Source organism: Cavia porcellus, unplaced genomic scaffold (genome assembly GCF_034190915.1).
Source record: "Cavia porcellus strain 051 isolate PalLab524CR breed Dunkin Hartley unplaced genomic scaffold, mCavPor4.1 scaffold_27, whole genome shotgun sequence".
Classification (NCBI taxonomy): Eukaryota; Metazoa; Chordata; class Mammalia; order Rodentia; family Caviidae; genus Cavia; species Cavia porcellus.
In genome coordinates, this window is record NW_026947510.1 from 5,034,856 (window position 1) to 5,052,851 (window position 17,996).

The 17,996-nt window shown below is 49.3% G+C and overlaps 1 protein-coding gene across 8 annotated transcripts in view; it reads left to right on the forward strand.

Moving 5' to 3' along the window:
• The window catches only part of Ift122 (intraflagellar transport 122), a 50,671-nt gene that overhangs the window by 13,237 nt on the left and 19,438 nt on the right, over window positions 1-17,996 (forward strand). For 5 of the 8 annotated variants that reach the window (XM_063237763.1, XM_063237764.1, XM_063237761.1 and 2 more), the window contains exons 7-14: window positions 378-524; window positions 3,503-3,578; window positions 10,322-10,513; window positions 10,593-10,731; window positions 11,783-11,985; window positions 12,628-12,768; window positions 14,006-14,170; window positions 15,817-16,014. In XM_063237763.1, the coding sequence (XP_063093833.1) occupies window positions 378-524; window positions 3,503-3,578; window positions 10,322-10,513; window positions 10,593-10,731; window positions 11,783-11,985; window positions 12,628-12,768; window positions 14,006-14,170; window positions 15,817-16,014 (1,261 nt within the window). Of the gene's footprint in view, window positions 1-377; window positions 525-1,813; window positions 1,976-3,502; window positions 3,579-10,321; window positions 10,514-10,592; window positions 10,732-11,782; window positions 11,986-12,627; window positions 12,769-14,005; window positions 14,171-15,816; window positions 16,015-17,996 lie in introns of all 8 variants that reach the window. The other 3 variants (XM_063237762.1, XM_005000595.4, XM_063237765.1) reach the window with 2 other exon arrangements.

Below are 17,996 nucleotides of genomic sequence, written 5' to 3' on the forward strand. Positions count from 1 at the left end.
GCAGCACAGGGCAGGCAACAATGTGCAGGCATGCAGCAGGCACTCTGTAAACAGCAGCTGCTTTTGCTGCTCAGCACTGAGAAAGCTCATAAGTGGCATCTGGGAGCGTTTGCCATGTCTGTTGGCCTGTTGCTGGTAGGGGTGCTCTTGGATTGGGGCCCAGGCAGCAGTGCAGAGCTATGCAGAGAGTAGGGTGGGGTTCAGGAGGGGGGCCCCTGCGCCCTGAGCTCCCTGGGAACCCAGGCACCAGTGGAATGGTAAACCTGTCCTTCTGACTGTGTGTCAGGATTAAGCAGGAAGGATGAAACCTTGGCTGGCTGCTGCTGCCTCCAAACTGGTCTGACTCTGCTTTCCCTCCCCTGCCCTGATCAACACAGCTGGACCAACGATGGGCAGTACCTGGCTGTAGGGATGATGAACGGGGTCATCAGCATCCACAACAAGAATGGTGAGGAGAAGGTGAAGATTGAGCGGCCAGGGGGCTCTTTGTCCCCGATATGGTCCATCTGCTGGAACCCCTCCAGGTACTAGACAGATACCAGGAAGAAGCAGAGTCTTTTCCTTCTTTCCAGGGGCTCCAGAGGTTGAAAGCCTTCTTGCCCTCTTACTGGTCTTTTTGGAACCAGTTTTCCTTTTTTCAATATTGGGTTCAAATGTAAGGCCTTCACGATGAGCTGCATCCCCAGCCCTTTTTAAATTTTTTAGACGGTGTTTCACTAAGTCACCAAGACTGAGCTTGAATTTGCAATCCTTTTGTCTCAGCTTCTGAGAGTGCTGGGATTATAGGGAATGTTACCATGCCTGGCTGTTGTATTTAAGTGGAATTTTTCAAAAAGCCTGTCTTGAATTTTGGAACAAATGTCAACGTTTTAGCTAAGCAGATGAACTATGTGGGCCAAGCCCAAGGTGTGTGTGTGCGTGCCATCATGAGTATCAGTGCATGTGGTGTGCACACAAGAAGCCTGATTCTGTGTGAACTGAGGGCTGAGATCTTTTTTTTTTTTTTTGTCTTTTTCCTTTTTATCGGTACCGGGGATCGAACTCACGACTGCCTGCTTCCAAAGCAGGCGCTTATGCCGCTGAGCTAAACCTCCAGCCCAAGGGCTGAGATCTTTGCTGGGGTCTGTTTTTTGTCTTTTTCCCTTTTCAGGTGTTCCTCCCAAGTCTGGGCAGAGAATGTGCTCAGCTGTTCATATATAGCTTCTTCATGTGCCTTTTTTGTTGCCGTTGCCCAAAAGTTAAATTTAAGTCTACAAATGTCCTCCCAGCCTAGACCCCCACAGTGATTGGCATCTCCTTCTCTGACCTCACATGCATGCTCCTACCTCTACCTGTATGATTATGAGATAGATAAAAGTGCGAAAGGCTCTTTGTGTGATTCCATAACATCACTGAGCCTCAGTATCCCCACCGAGAGTCCTCAGAAGGTCAGTTAAAGGGCTTAGTCCTTTACCAGCCCAGTGTCACTGAGAAGGTGGGTGCTGTCTTATATAGGAGCTTGATGATTCTGCTGCCTTCCCACACCGGGCTATTAAACTTCTTCCTGACACATTTTGTCCAGCTCAGGCTGTACCATGCGTAGCTAATGCTGTCGAAGGCCATTAGCCCAGCCCTGAGTTCCTGCTGTTTGATTTTGTGGCCACAGATGACTCTGTGGCTACAGGCTGCTATTTCTAATTCATGAGAGACAGGATGCCCGCTGCACCTGGTGGTCGCTCTCTTCCAGGCAGGTCCTGGCTCCTTGACAGTTTTGAAGTGAGACCGTTAGTGCAGCTGTGGGGAATGTGACTGTACCCTCCCTTACTATCTGCAACCAATGGGAGAATCCCTGGATGAGCAGAGAGAGCGAGGATGCTGAGGACAGCACCGACAGCAGATATTTTCAGGAACTCTCTTCCACTCTGAAGGCAGCAGTGTATGGTATTCAGGGTAGGGAGGCAGAGGAGGAGGAGCCCACCAACAAGGATGACAACCTGTGAGTGTTCCTAGGAGCCAGACCCCGCCCTGGGAGGGCACACGCTGCTGTTGGGTCCTTGGCCGAGCCCAGCTAAATTGCATCCTGTTCTTCTTGCTTCAGTCAGCATCATAGAGTTAACCTCTTTCCAGTGACATTAGGAATCCTTAGAAAATGTGACTTTTTATGCTGGATGTGGTGGCACATGCCTATAATCTCAGCATTCTGGGAGGCTGAGGCAGGGGAATCACTGGGAGTTTGAGGCTTGCCTGGGTCACATCGTGAGTTCAAGACCAGCCTGGACTGTGTAGTAAGATGCTGTCTCAAAAGAAAAACTTGGTTTTTAATGCCTGTTTGGTATCCATCCATACTTGATTGACTACTCTTCCTTGGTGGACATCTTTCTGGGCCTGTCACCCCACAACATTTGGGACCCTGTTGGGGAGGAAGCTCTTTCCAGCTCCCCTTTTCTCCTCCCTTGCTGAGATGACAGGTGCCATCTCGCTGGGACTACCTGCCCTGTTCTGGAGTCCTGAGGTTTCTTGGAGGGCTGATGGGGTGGGAAAAAAGGTACCTCAATTGGTGCAGCCCTTTTGTTGTTGAACATGAGCTTTGGTTTTGAGAAAGTCCCCTGGCTAGGGTGGAGCAGCCAGCAGCACACATGGCTTGGGCCTGGGCTCAGTACAGTTGCACCATGGTCACCACAGGCCCCTTGCTCACAGCTGCATAATATCCTCTTCTGCGTCAGTGCCAGTGACATTGTCCAGTGCCACTGAGGGCTGCACTTTACAGCTCCTCTGCCTGGGTGTCCATGTGCCTAGAGCCACCATTAGTCACCCTGGCCGCTCTGAAGGCTGCACTTCACAGAGCTGGGCTGGCATGGTGGGTTCAGGCTGGGCATCATTGCTAGGGCCCAACTCCTAGGTGCTGCTCCCCAAAGTGCTCTATCTCAGACCATTGTTGGTTCTCAGAGAGCCCACAAGCCTCTCAAAAATCAGATGCAGCTAGTGACTCCTATAAGACCAGCCTCTTGGGAGGCTGAGGCAGGAGCCCATAGTGAGACTGGCCCAGGCAACTTAGCAAACCCCCACCTCAGAAAAATAAAAGGAAAACAATAGTGCCACTCAAAAGTCATTTCCCACTGTGCCAGGACCCAAACTGTAGGAGAATCTGGTCGTGGATGTCAGTTTTTCACTTTGGGAAAAACACAGTATGTGCCAGCTCCTCCAAGACAGGTGTCCAGGCAGTCACCCACATGTTACAGGACTATGGGGAATACACTCCTAGGCCTGCAGTTTGCTTTTCCTGTGTGTAGTGAGGGGTGCAGTCCCAGCCCCACAAACTCATGATCTGGGAGCCAGGAGACTGCAGGTCCTGAGGGCTGGACTGACTGTGTGTGTGTGGTGGGGGATGGGGGTTGGAGCTGCAGCACTTGGGACCCTGACATTCCAGTCAGGGCTTTCTCTTCCTGTTTGGAAAACCTTTGGGCTGCCCTTATCAGCCTGCAGCCTTGGCCTCTCCTGACCCCTTTTGTCTTCTGTTGATTAGAGAGGAGCACAATGACATCCTGGCTGTAGCTGACTGGGGACAGAAACTTTCCTTCTACCAGCTAAGTGGGAAGCAGGTATGTAGCTCTGCACAAACCCAGTTGCAGTCAAGTCTGTTCTGGGCTGGTTTCCTGCCTGAGATCCATTACTGATTATGCATGGTCACTGTTAGCATGCGCTTATTGAACCTCAACTGTGAGAACAGGTGCTGTGCCAAGTGCTTCCCACAGCTTGTCTCATTTAATTCTTAACAAGTCCTGTGGGGCTGAGGCTTTCATTATCTGTTTTTTATTTTAGTTTTTATTAGTGCATGTTTACATGATGATCACATTCATTGTGGAATACCTACCTTTTAGAAAAGAAGAGACAACATGATATTGGAACAGAAATAGACATGTGGATCAATGGAACAGCATTGAGGATACAGAAGCCTCCACAGATATATTCAGCCATTTGATCTTGAACAAAGGGTCCAAGAGCATAAGGAGGAGGAAAGATAGTGTTGGGGAAACTAGTTTATCTGTTTGTAGAGGGATGAAAGTGGATCCTTATCTCTCACTGTATTCTACATTAAAATCAAAGGATCCAAGATCTAAACATTAAAACATATATTAAACCTTTGGGAAGACAAACTAGGTAAAACATTTGAAGTCATAGGAGTAGGAAAGGATTTTCTAAATGGAACCTCAGTCACACAAGAAATAGCAGCAACAATCAATCAATGGAATTACATGAGACTAAAAAGCTGTATAGCAAAGCATTCAGTCAGCAGAGTGAAGAGAAAGCCCACAGAATAGGAAGAAATTTTTGCTAGCTACTTCTCAGGGGACTAATACCTAGAATATACAAAGAACTCAGAAGAATTAAACCACCTGAAATTAAAGACCCACTCAAGAAATGGGCTAAAATATGAACAGATACTCCACAGAGGAAGAAATACAAATGGCCAACAAGAATATGAAAATATGTTCAGCATTCAGTCATTAGAGAAATGCAAATTGAAACAACACTAAGATTCCATCTTACCCCAGAAAGAATGGCAATCATTAGGAAATCAATAAATGCTGGCAAGGCTGTGGTGAAAAAAGAACCTTCCTGTATTGTTGGTGAGAGTGTAAACTAGTACAACTGTTATGGAAATCAGTATGGAGATTTTTCAAATTAGAAATTCCATAAGGCCTAGATAGCCTTCAGCTAGATATCTTCCCAAAGACACTTGCATACTAATGTTTATAGCAGTACAATTTGTAATAGCCAAATCCTGGAAGCAACCTGCGTAGTTGTCAGCCTGTGACCCTATATAAGCAGAATGTGTTATCTGTATGCAATGGAATACTACTCAGCTATAAAGTATGACAGATTTGAGGTATTTGTCAAAAATAGATGTACCTGGAAAACATAATGTTGAGTGAAATAAATCAGACATTCAAGCTTAAATACCATATGGTATCCCTCATTCGAGTGAGACAGTACAAAGAAGATGATAAAATATGGCTAGAAAGGGACAAGGGGATAGATGTCACCCAGTAGGGAAATGGTCCAAGGGAGGAAGGGGAAATGAGAACTGTGCCATGTTCAGGAGCCTAATAACCCAAATCAGTGCCACGGCATGTGCTAAGACAAATACCAACATCAATAGGTATGAAAAAGGTGATTGGGGAACTAGAGGAAGAGGGAAGGGAAAGGGATAAAAATAGACTGATATATGTACCTGTAAGTACTCTCCAAGATGATTATAAACTGTGTGAATTACAAGCACATCTAATAAAATATAAAAAAAGAAATCTAGAAATAAGGAGAACAAGACCAGAGCAGGGAGAAATTGTGCCCACACAGTGGGAGCATAGAGGATACTGGGCTAAAGTCTAGCTATGACAGGGGTGGGTGCATGCCTGTAATCCCACTTGGCAGGCTGAGGCAAGAGCATCTCTGTGAGTTTGAGTCCAGCCTGAGTTACATAGTGAGTTCAAGGCCAGCCTTGACTACATAGCAAGACCCTGCCTCAAAAAAACCTAAAAAAATAATAAAGTCTAGCTGTGGGCACTGTATACCACTTGGTAGCAGAGCACTGGGCTGACATGTGAAAGGCCCTGGGTTCCATCTGGGCAACGATGCCATCAACAGTCACACACTCCAATAGTGACTTTACCTTCAGGAATTTGCTTCCACTCGTCCTCATGACACTTCTGCCACCTCAGCGTGAAAGAGCTATGGGTGCTCACAGCCTGAGGGTATGCTCTATGGCATGTGGCCTGGTGTGTTGGGGATACTGCTGCATGGGATCCCTGCGAGATCTGGTAGAGGTGACCTTGCAGTAGGGTAGCAGAAGATAGCGAGGTAATGTCTGGGCAGAGGTGACCCATGTCCAGCACAGAGGAAGGAGAGCATGTGATGTGTCATCGAATGCAATGAGGTCCCAGCACCTGTGGTGAAGGACACGGGGAGGAGCAGAGTGGGGTGAAGAGGAGCTGGTGACCCTGCAGGAGCCATGGATGGCAGGAGTGCCACCGTCAGGCCTGTTGCAGGTTCCTAGCTTCCAGGGACATAAATTGTGCTGCAAAGAGTGTGGGAGGTGGGCGTGTGGAGCAGGGAGATGCACCTGCTCTGTGGTGTCCTTTCCCTTACTGCATCTTCATTCCAAAGTCACCACACTGGGTGGAAGGTTTCTGGGACCTGGCCTCACTTTGAGGCCACTTCCTCTACAAATGCTGAGCTACTGCTCATCATTTCTTTGACCACTTTTTATTTGTTTGTGGTACTCAGGATTAAACCCAGGGCCTTTGTGCTGAGCTGTGTCTCCTTTGCACACCCCCATTTAAAATTTATTTTGGGGCAGGGTCTCACTGATGCTGAATTGCTCCGCCTGGGCCTGAACTTGCATTGTTTTGCCTCAGCCTCCCAGAGTGCTGGGATTACAGATGTACACTCATTTCCTTTCTAGCTGAAAGAAGAGAAGACACAGGTGGGTGTGGAGGGTTTACTGAGACCCTTGTTTGAATAATCTGCTATTAAGTTCCCATGGTGTCTGTGGTCATCCGCTTAGTGTGTATGCCTCATCCAGTGATAATTATTGGCATACTTATAAGCAGTGCAGGTGTTGGGTATGAGGCACAGTGTGGACAAATTGCCCGAAAGACTTCTGAGAACAAATAAGTGCACCGCACTGAGGGGCAAGGTCTCATCGCAGTAGTGGGGTTGCCAGGGAAGAGCTCTTTGTGGTGGTATGGACTATGGAAATACTTGCATGCATGTAGGCTGGAGCTTTTGAGCCTCGGTCTGTTGAGATTTAGATCCAGCTTCCCTGGGGTTAGGATGGTGTCCTGTGGCTGAATGTCATCAACTCTGGGAGGGCTTAGAATTGATTATAGGGTGGTATTTGCTAAGATGTGCTTGTGATAGTTTAAATATTGGTAGTATGTAAGAGGATCTAGTGTAGCAACGATTATGAGTGTTTATTGAGGTCCAGGTGTGGTCTTTGGTCCACTTCTCATGGTCACTCTTTAACCCTATGACAAACCCATGGGTAGTGCTGCTGTCATCACCATTCTGTGTGTAAGAAGGACGAGGGAGAGATCTCAGTCACTTGCTTCTGAACACACAGGTCAGCATGTGGCCATGCCTGGTGGGATCTCCAGCAGCTGGGGGCTAGAATCTTGTGTTAGAGTTTCTACCAGATCGGTCTTGTAATGACCACTTCAAACCTGTCATTGAGTAATTAATTTTATATTTCTGATTTTATGTGGAAAGACAGGAAATACTTATGAAGTTGCTTGGTGATGTTGGAATGTGTATGAGAGTCATTACGTTTTCATACTCAAGAGTTCAGAGGGTTTTTGAATCTATATATTTATGTCTTTCACTGAACATGGACAAATTTTTACCTCAGTTCTTCAAATGTTTTTTTCTTCTTCATCCTCTCCCTCCTTTCTGGGATGTCACATACAATGGGGACTCCTTCACGATGGCTCCTTTGTGACAGTTGTGTCCCTTCCCATGTTCTGCCAAGGCCCCCGGGAGACAGGGCTTCAGTGCAGTCTTACAGCTGGAGTTTCCTGAGTCTTTCTCCTGACTGTGCCCATCACAAGCCTGCTGTCATTGTTCCCCCCACGGTGACCACAGCTTGTGGAGACCTCCCCTAGTGCTGCCAGCAGTTGAGCCCTCTCATGTTGTTTTTTTGTTTGTTTCGTCTTGAACATGGCTGGCATCACCGTGCTTCTTGAAGCTCTGGGATTCCACACAGACTCTTCCCATCCTGTCTCCCAAAGTTACATGCAAGCAGTGTGCTTCTGCTGGGAGCTTACATTGCTCAGCTCAAAGCCCAAATTGTGTTTTTGGAGTGGGCAGCAGCTGTCACCTCTGGGAAAGGTTGTAGCTTGGCCAAGCTGTCTGATGTCTGTCACCAGAGGGAAGCTGGCAGGTCCCCAGGGATTCAGCAGAGTTTGCCAGCCTCTCTGTCCAGGGCCTCTCACCACCCTCTGCTGCTGCCTTTGTGCCCATATCCTCTGCCTGCCCAGCATGGTGCCAGTGAACCTCAGTCCTCAGGCCCAGGGCTCTCAGAGAAGACAGGATGCTGCTCCTGTGCTCATGCTCGCCACAGTGGTCACTCACAGGTGCCAGGGTTTGTGGTTGTCACTGTGGGAAAGCCGGGAGCGTGGGAATGCTGAGCTCTGGTCTTCCGTGTCATTGCTCATGAGATTTTTGGTTTCTCTGTTAGATTTCCTAGCATTGCATCAGTGCTAAGGCAACTTGGTTGTCAAGCATTTGAAATTCCTAAAAAGGAAAGGAAGATTGAATATTTAAGGGAATTAACTAAGTTGTAATGGCAGCTGATTATTTAAAGGCTTTATTAATCTGTTCAAAATTGCATTCATTAAAGTCAAAATCAATTAGTTATTCTCTTTTATTTTAGGAAAATATTTGTAAATTGAATTTTAAAACTGAAGAAACTGGGCTCCTAGAGTTTTCTTTAATAGGTTGAATATTGGTTTAATAATATGAATCATAAAGAGCCTTTTATTCTCCCATGAAAGACCCCAGAGGCAACAACAGGAGTTTGGGCTTGGGTGTGGTGTGGATGTGTGGTTGAGACCTGTACACCTAGCAAGGGAGGCATCAAGATGTTTCCTGAAGGAGGGGAGGGGACATATATAGGCCCTGGGTCTGGGACCATATAAAGAACAGACCTGGGAGTCAGGCACTTGTCATTTGCACTGGAGAGGCTGAGACAGGAGGATCACCATGAATTCAAGGGCAGCTTGGCTGCATAGAGAGTTCACAGCCAACTTGGACTAAAAGCAACACTGGAGAGAGAGAGAGAGAGAGACAGCCAGAGACAGAGAGAGAGGGGGAGAAAGAGAGAGAGAGAGAGAGAGAGAGAGAGAGAGAGAGAGAGAGAGAAATGAACCTGTGAGATCATGAGGCAGAAAGAGCACAATACCCCAGGACAGTGTGGGTTCACTGTGGCTGAGCACTAGATGGTGCAGGCAGAGCCCAGGCATGTGACTTTCCTGGTCCAAAATGGAGAAACAGAGACAGCTTGTGGCAAGGACACGTTCATAGCCACACATCTGATAAGAGTTTACATCCAGGTTAAATAAGGAACTGTCCAAATTTAGTCCTAGAACTGGGCATGGTGACACACACCTGTAATCCCAGCACTCAGAAGGCTGAGACTGGAGAATCACTGCAAATTCAAAACCAACCTGGGCTACAAAGTGAGCTCAAGGCCAGCCTGAACTACATAGGGAGACCCTGTCTTCAAAAAGACAAAAAAAAAATTTTAGTCCCAGAAGACAGACAGCCTACTTGATGAATGGGCAAAAGGATCTGTGGCCATAAACAGGAAATGATGCCCAACACCATCAGCCTAGGGAGAAATGAGCCACAGCAAGTTAGTGCTTCCCTCCACAGTGGAGAAAGTAATGTCCCCAGGAAGCTATGTGTGCATACACAGCAGTATACTCACTGAGCAAGTGTGTGGCCCCTTAGAAGTTTAAACAGGAAGTCACCACTCAGCCAGCAGCTCCTAAGGGAAGGGAATAAAGTGCTGATCTAGCTACAATATGGTAAACCACACGTGATAAGTCACATCTAGCATGGCTCTACTGCATGAGATGCCTAGAACAGGCGATCTGCAGACACAGGAAGTAGGCCAGTGGCCACCAGGAATGGTGTTAAAAAGGAATCAGGGCTGTTTGTCCATGGCTGGGATTTCTCGTGGGGCATTTTCAGTGTTCTTTGTGGTAATGATGGTTGCACAGTTATGTGACTATATTGAAAGCTATTTAACTGTCCACTGTATATGGGTGTATTATATATTATATGGCATACATCTCCAAAAAGTTATTATAAGCCAGGTCTGGTGGTGCATAAATGTAGCCACAGATGTCTGGGAAGCTGAGGCAGGAGGATTATTTGTGTGCAGGCCTTTCAGACTACCTGGGCAACACAGTGATACCCTGTCTCAAAAAGAAAAAAAAAAAAAAAGAAAGAAAGAAAGAAACTTTAAAGTTGTTGTAAAGAGAAATAGAATAGGCATGTTTTAAGAATAAAAGATAGTATTTTGGACTAAACTCAGTTTTGTTGGGAGCCGTTGAGTCATAGCCAGGACCACATGGAGAAAGACTCTCGGTCACCAGGTAGCCAAGGAGCGGAGCCCCTCCTGGGCATGGAGATGGCCAAGGGTGGCTGTGGTGTGTGTCAGTTTCAGGTGATCCAGCTGGTGCTCGGTTCCTGTCTCCAGCAGAGCGAGCCCTTGGTAGCTGGTATGTGTGATCAGGGATTCAGAGCCGTCTTCTGCCTGTCTGTTCTCTCTCTCCAGGTTGGGAAGGATCGGCTGCTGAACTTTGACCCCTGTTGCATTAGCTACTTCTCTAAAGGGGAGTATATTTTGCTGGGTGGGTCAGATCGGCAGGTGTCCCTCTTTACCAAGGATGGTGTGCGGCTTGGGACTATTGGTGAGCAGAACTCTTGGGTGTGGACCTGCAGAGAGAAGCCTGATTCCAACTATGTGGTAAGAGGATGCCCAGCTCAATTTCAGGCCACCTGTGTTCCAGACAGCAGGAGGTAGCTGATGGCCCTCTGCCTTACAGGTGACCGGTTGCCAGGATGGCACCATCGCTTTCTACCACCTGATATTCAGCACAGTCCATGGGCTCTATAAGGACCGATATGCCTACAGGGACAGCATGACTGACGTCATTGTGCAGCACCTCATCACTGAGCAGAAAGGTGAGGGATGGAGATGACACACAAGTGATAGGAAACTGTTGGGCCATCTTCTAAGTGGGAAAGGAAATGTCAGTTTCTTTGAGGATATAGTGAAACCAGTGAGGAAGATCCCAACACTATATTTTATAAATAATTTCAAGGAGTGTCTAGACTTCCTTGAGAAAGGGAGACTGACAATGGTGAGGCAGGGCAGGATGGCTGGCTCACATGGACCCTGATGCTCTTGGGTGCAGCCTTTGGAGAGATACCTGGGCCAAGGTGAGCCAGGCTGGTTGGAGGATCTGGGTTCCAAGCCTGGGTTCGAAGGGAGACAACAGTCTCCCTGTGTCACCAGAGAACCATGCTGGCTGGCAAGGAGAGCCCTTGCTTAGGCTATGAGTGCGGCGTGTAGGGGCCAGGCTGGGGTCCATTCTCATAGACTCATCCAGCTGCCTTTGGCCCCTCCTGGGAGCTCCTGTGCTGTAGATTCTGGCTGTGGCAGTGTGGCTTCTGGGATTGCTCAGCAACATCCTTGTGGGACATCTTTCCTACCTGGTCTGCAGGAAGCAGAGTCCCTGTCATTAAGCAAACAGTAGGCTGTGGTCAGAGATGACTAGGCACCCATGTGAGCTTCTGGTTACCAGTGTGCTTTCTTTGCAGAGATTTGAAATTCAGGTTCAGCAAGGGGTTGCTACACTGTTTTCTTTTCCATCCTCAGTCGTGAGCTTTGGACCATAAAGATTGTGTTGTATACAGAGAGTGTGTCGTGTACGAGACTGTGTAATGTGTAGAGATCTTATCATGGACAGAGATCCTGTTGTGTATGGAGACCCTACTGTAAACAGAGGCCCCACTGTGTACCGAATGTGTGTCATGTATAGAGTGTGTGTTGTATGGCTTTGGGCCCCCTACCCAGCCAACTTGCTTGCATATGTTAGGCACTTCATGAAGATGTTTAATGAGTGTCTCACTTTAATTGCCACAGCATTAAGCAAATGATGGCTTTTAATTTCTCCCCCTTCCACCTCACTTAACAACCTTTAGCTAGAGTCAGATTCTTTTCCTCTGACAGTTCGGATTAAATGCAAAGAGCTTGTCAAGAAAATTGCCATTTATAAGAATCGATTAGCTATCCAGCTGCCAGAGAAGATTCTCATCTATGAGCTATATTCTGATGACTTATCGGACATGCGGTACCGGCTGAAGGAGAAGATCCTCAAGAAGTTTGAGTGCAACCTGCTGGTGGTGTGTACCAACCACATCGTCCTCTGCCAGGTGGGTAGTGGTCGAAGGTCCCAGCTTAACCCATCACCTGGGAGCATACCCTTTCAACCAGACCCAGTGACTTTGGGCGGCTTTCATTTTACTGCTGTCTGGCAGAATCAGGCTCTACCAGAAAGATGTGGGCAAGAAGGAAAATGCTTTTTGTGTTGTTACCATTTTGTCCTCTTGGGATTAGATATATTTTAGTGACTAAAGCCCCACAAAATGAAGGTCGATTTTTTGAGAAGTATGTACACATAAACTATTACATCAACTCAGTAAGTAATAGAGCTTTATCTCCTGAGAGGTTTTTTTTTTTGCCCCACAGCAGGTAATGTTCTCACTGTAGAGTCCTAGGAAATTTCTAGGTCAATGTCAAGAGATGTTTGAAAAGACTGAGAAGAGGCTGGTGGAGGTAACCTGGCATCACCTAGGGCTGGTGGAAGTGACAAAATGGAATAGCTGCAGCCATGTAAAATGCTCTAAGATCTGAGAACTTGAGGGGTTGGGGGCACCACAGGTGACAGATGATGTGTGGCATGGGGTGCTAGCTGTAGCCCATGGTGTGTGGAGAGGACACAGTCATAGGAGAGCAGGCAGGTGCTTTCAGCCTCCACAGAGGAGGCCTGGGCACTCACCCTGGGGATTGCTGTCCAGGAGAAGCGGCTGCAGTGCCTGTCCTTCAGTGGTGGGAAGGAGCGTGAGTGGCAGATGGAGTCCCTCATCCGGTACATCAAGGTGATTGGTGGCCCACCAGGCAGAGAAGGGCTCCTGGTGGGCCTGAAGAACGGCCAGGTGAGTGCTTCCCTATCCCCTCACGCTCACCTGGTGATGGAGGACTGGGCTTAGGGGAGGAGGATCTAATTGCTGGAGGGCAGCCTGGTGTGTGCTTCCTTGGAGGCAGTCAGGGCAGAGGCCAGTGGCTCTTGGACCTAGGTCGTGCCCTTGTCCAGGCAGGGCTGGTGCTGCCCAGCTGCAGGGCAGTGAATTAGTGGGCTTCAGGTCCACTGAAGGTGGGAAGTTGGCTGGTGAAGCAGCTTGGATGGCTGGTGGAGATGGTGGCAGCAATCAGGACCCTGTTGGGGCAGGGAATAAGTTTAAACAACACACCTAGCATGCAACCAGTAGTGCCAGTCCTTGGGATGGCACAGATGCTTTCAGAACAGGGGCCCTAGGGCCAGGGATTTAGCTCTAGCATAAGCATCTGCCTGGCAAGCGTGAAGACATGAGTTCAATCCCCGGTAATAGGGGAAAAAAAAAAAAAAAGAACAGGGGCCCTTTGGGGATGCAGGGAATCTAGGCCACACAGCTAAATAGATTTCTGTGTACGTGGGTACATGGATGTATGTTCTTTGCTCAAAATAAGAAAAGTTGTATGTGGGCTACAGAGAAACTTAAAAGTGAAAATAGAGCTGCTTTAGCTGAGAGCCAAGCTGTGTGGCAGATGGCTCGTGGCCACAGCCATCAGGTCTTCACTGGAAAAGGAAGTTGCAGAGCCTGAGATCAGCAGGCGCCATTAGGCTACAGTGGCAGTGACAAAGTGGGGTGGGGTAGCATCTTCTTCCATGTTGCATAGAGGCTAAGATCATGGGCTTTGGGTTAAGGTCACTTAGCAGCTCATTATCTGTGTGACCCAGGCAGGCATATCACCTCTCTGAGGCTCACCAACGTCTTGACAGTGTTTGCCATCCCTCCTCCTGTGTTGTTTGTGACCCCGGTCTTTGTCAGAGGCTCTCATGACTCTACTGTGTGAACAGCATCATTAACAGGTCTACAGTTCAGAGATTGACAGGTCCCAGCACCCCGTCACTTCAGTGACCCAATGGCCATGCTCTGGTGTCTGAGGACAGCACCCACCCCTCCTCACTGCCTTCACATCCCAGTTCTCTCACTGGGCACAGCCCCTGGTGTCGGCGTCGGGGGCGTCGGTGGGAGTTGATTCTGTGGAACACACGGGGCTCCAGCAGCTTGGCGGGGCTCCAGCAGCCATTGCCATGGCAACTCTCCTTCTCTCTCTCTGACATTTCTGCAGATCCTGAAGATCTTTGTGGACAGCCTGTTTGCCATCGTCCTGCTGAAACAGGCCACGGCTGTGCGCTGCTTGGACATAAGTGCCTACCGCAACAAGCTGGCAGTGGTAGACGAGAACGACACATGCCTGGTGTACGACATCCACACCAAGGAGCTGCTGTTCCAGGTGAGGTCACATTGTGACCTCTGGCTTCTCAGGCTGCACTCTGCAAGGAATAGGGACAAGTGAGCTTGAGCTGTGTAGGCACAGCCTGCTGCACATACCCACCACTCCCACTGAGAGTCTGGACAACTTGTTGCCAGGGAGGGGCAGGTGACGCTGTCTGTGTGTTCATGAGAGCAGTAAGCAAGAACACTGTAGAGATCTGATAAATGGGCAGTGGGAAGACGCCCATTCTGCTGCCCTCCTCTTGTGAGTGATCTAGGCACAATGAGAACTCAGGAATTGGCTCAGACTTGAGGATGCTGCAGGAGTCACAAACAGGGCCCCCTTTGGGTCTGGCCCCCTCCAGATTTGTGGGGGCAGCACTGTTTCTTCTACTGGGCAAGAAGAAGTTTGTCCTGGGGCAAAGGCCCAAATTATGTGGCTAGCTCTGTCGCCTGTGGGTGTCCTGCCTGGAGTGGCTTCCCCAGAACTGAATGCTTCCTCCAGTAGTGACCCTAGTGTCATAGGCCAATTAAGCTTCTTCTCAGTCCTCCTTATCCTTGGCAGCAGAACCAGGGCCAGAGCTGTCTGGAGTGAGGAGCTCCCTCAGGCACAGGGACCACAAGCCAGAGGGGATTCATCCTGACCAGCAGATCAGAACGGTTTAAGAGAAACAGAAAGCTCAGCATCTGTCTCCCCAACCTGCCCTCATTTCTGCCATCCCCCTCTTGCTGTATGATCTCAGACTGGTATAGCTCCTTGGCTTTAGGTTATCCTTCTCACTGAAGTAGGATCAGCACGGCCCCGCACAGAACTGCTGAGACCCTGCCGCACTCAGCTCAGTGCTGGGTACAAAGTAGGGCCCTAAACATTACTTCTCTTCTGCCTCAGTGGCCCCCTAGCTATGACCTGGGCCTAAGCCTGGGTGTGAGCAGGCAGGCTGTGTCCCCTGATCCCTTCTTTGGGCCCCTTCCTTTGAAGGTTCAGACTCAAAAGTTGCTGGTCCCTCCTGTCTATACCTCTTTTCTTTTTTGTATGGCCCTTGCCCCTAAAAATGAAAGCAGCTTTTTCTTTTTAGTTATAATTCCTGCCCATTGTAGAGGATGCTGGACAGAAAGGGACATGCCCTTGCTACCCTTAAGGGCTGCAGAACCCAGGAGGAGAGCTCCTGGCAGGCCACGGTGCCTGCCACGGTATAGTAAGAATGCAAACATGACATATGAGACTCTCATTTTTATAAAGAAATCACTGTTCTTTTCTCACACACACACACACAAAAAAATAGTAGTCACGACAAAAGAAAATTCAGGCAAACAAAAATAAAGAAAATAAGAAGCTTCCACTATTCCACCCTCCCAGAGACAGCCTCTGTTAGTCCTTTGGAGTATAAGCCTTTCCCACAAGGACTTGTGTTGGTTCTTCAGTAGAAATGGATCCTTCTTTGCCGATTTCACTTTATATGGAGTGATTGCTCTGTGGTGGTCCATTTTCCAGAAGTCCCTATACCCCATCCATGTTGCCCAGGGCAGCTGGCCTCCTCTCCTCCTCTGCCTCTCTGCCTCCTACCTTCGTTGATTCTGTGACCCAGGCTTTGAGGCACACTTGGCTGACATGAAGATGGGGCCAAGGCTGAATGTGGCTCAGAACCCTGACTCTGTGTCCCACAGGAACCTAATGCCAACAGTGTGGCCTGGAACACACAATGTGAGGACATGCTCTGCTTCTCAGGCGGTGGCTACCTCAACATCAAGGCCAGCAACTTCCCTGTGCACCAGCGGAAACTTCAGGGTTTTGTGGTTGGCTACAATGGCTCCAAGATCTTCTGCCTCCATGCCTTCGCCATGTCTGCCGTGGAGGTGCCACAGGTAGCTGCATGCAGCAGGGAGACAGGGCAGATGCCAGGATGGTAAGAATGGAGGTGCTGTAGGCCTTGAGCCTGAAGATCTGCCTTGTACACACAGGCTTGTGTGTCTCTGGGCAGACAGCTCAACCCCTGAGCTTCCTGCCCCTCGACCCCTTCTGGTCAGGGCAGGGAGGGCCATGTGCTATGCCTGCAGACCCAGCAAGTGGCCACCCAGCAGGAGCCAGTGTACATAAAGAAGAGGGGGAACAGGTGTGGGTAGGGGGACATGGACCCTCTGCATCAGTCCCTGAACTTGGAGGAGGCCACATGGAGATGGGGCTGTACCCTGATTCTCCTGAGCTAGGCAGCTTGGTCCTGGCCATGGGGCCTCTGAGCTCATCACAGAGCAGGCCCCGAGTTCAGATCTGAGGAAACAGAAGGAGAAAAGGGAGGAGAGAAAGGCGGAGAAGCAGTGGGAGGAGGTGTAGGCTTCCTGTGTCCTCGTCCTCAGCTGCTCCTGGGCAGCCATCCCAAACCCCAAACCCCAAACCCAGGCTCCACATCCGCCAGAAACCCACTCTGCCTCAGTTGTGCCAATTGGGTTCTGCTTATTAGAAGTCTTTCTCCCAAGATTGCAATCTTGCCCTCAGAAAAAGTACAGTGTGCTACTCCCTGTCTTGGGCCAGCCACAAGGAGCCAGAGGGGCTAGAGGAGCCCTGGAATTCCCTTCCAGGACCTTTGAGCCAGAGTGGGAGAGCCTCTCCTGACTGCAGGGAACCCTGTTGATAGGGATGGCTGGGCCAGGGTGGGAGAGATGCTTGCTTTGTAGACACAGGCTATTTATCTGTCACCCTGCCCCCCACAGCCCTGCAGCTGGGCCTCCACTCAAGGAGTGAGCCTGACCCCGCTCTGGGGAGTCTTAATTCTCTTTCGACATCTGCCTTGTCTTGTGCAAGAGCTGGTTTGCTCACCCTGCCAAGTAGGGCAGCAGCCCTGGTTGGGGGTGCCACAGTGAAGAGGAGGAAAGCTCCCAGGGTTTCATCCATAAAACCCCTGAGTTGGCCCCTGTTGTCTGCTCCTGTGCTGCTGTCTTGTCCCCTTGCCTATCCTATCATCATGTGTGGCACAAGGTCTGTATCCTTGGTTCACTATTTGAAATCTCATTTTCTTCTCTGTAAAATGGGGTTAATTTAGTTTCATTTTTTGTGGTGGCTTCTCGCCAAGTTGCCCTGGTTGATCTTTAAGTTGTGGACTAAGGCGATCCTCCTGCCTCACTCTCCAGAGTAGCTGGGACCCTCTGCGTAAGTCCCTGAACTTGGAGAGAGCACAGGGGGTTGGACCTTGTTTCTGAGCTGGGGGGCCCAGGCTGCCATGCCGGGCTTGAAATAGGGTTAATTATACCCAGGTTTTGTCTGGCCCAATTCTTATTACGTCCTTATGACAGTCACAGAATAGCAAGAACAGGACTCATTTTAGCTCAGGAAGCTTCTGGGGAGGTGGAGCTGAGCCCAGTGAGGCCAACAAAGGCAGCAGAACAAGAAGGCTTCCTGTCAGGACCAGGATCAGTGTTGAAAAAGGCGAGGTGACGACGCTTGTGCTCCCCTTTGCCCATGCTCATCCCTCCCAAAGCTTTGCCCTCCTTCAGCTTTGCCTGTGGCTGGGCCAGACAGCTTCTGGACAGGTGACCCACTAGGAGTGGCTGAGCCAGACCTCCCCTGGGGATGGAGAGTAGGGTGGCCCTTACTAGAAGGTTTCGTTCAACACAAGCTAAAAAGGAGCTGGGAAAAGTAAAAAATCAAGATCCTAAACAGAGGAAGCAGTGTTCTAGCTCCACATTTGGGAACAGGTCGTATAAAGGTACTGACCATGTGGTCTCCGGTGGGCCCAGGACCCACTGGCTTAAGACGTGGAGGACAGGGCCCTCACCATGAGAAGGCCCATCCCTGGGTACGATCCAGGGTAAGACCTCTGCTCTGGCTGTAGGCCTTCTATCCATGAGGCCTG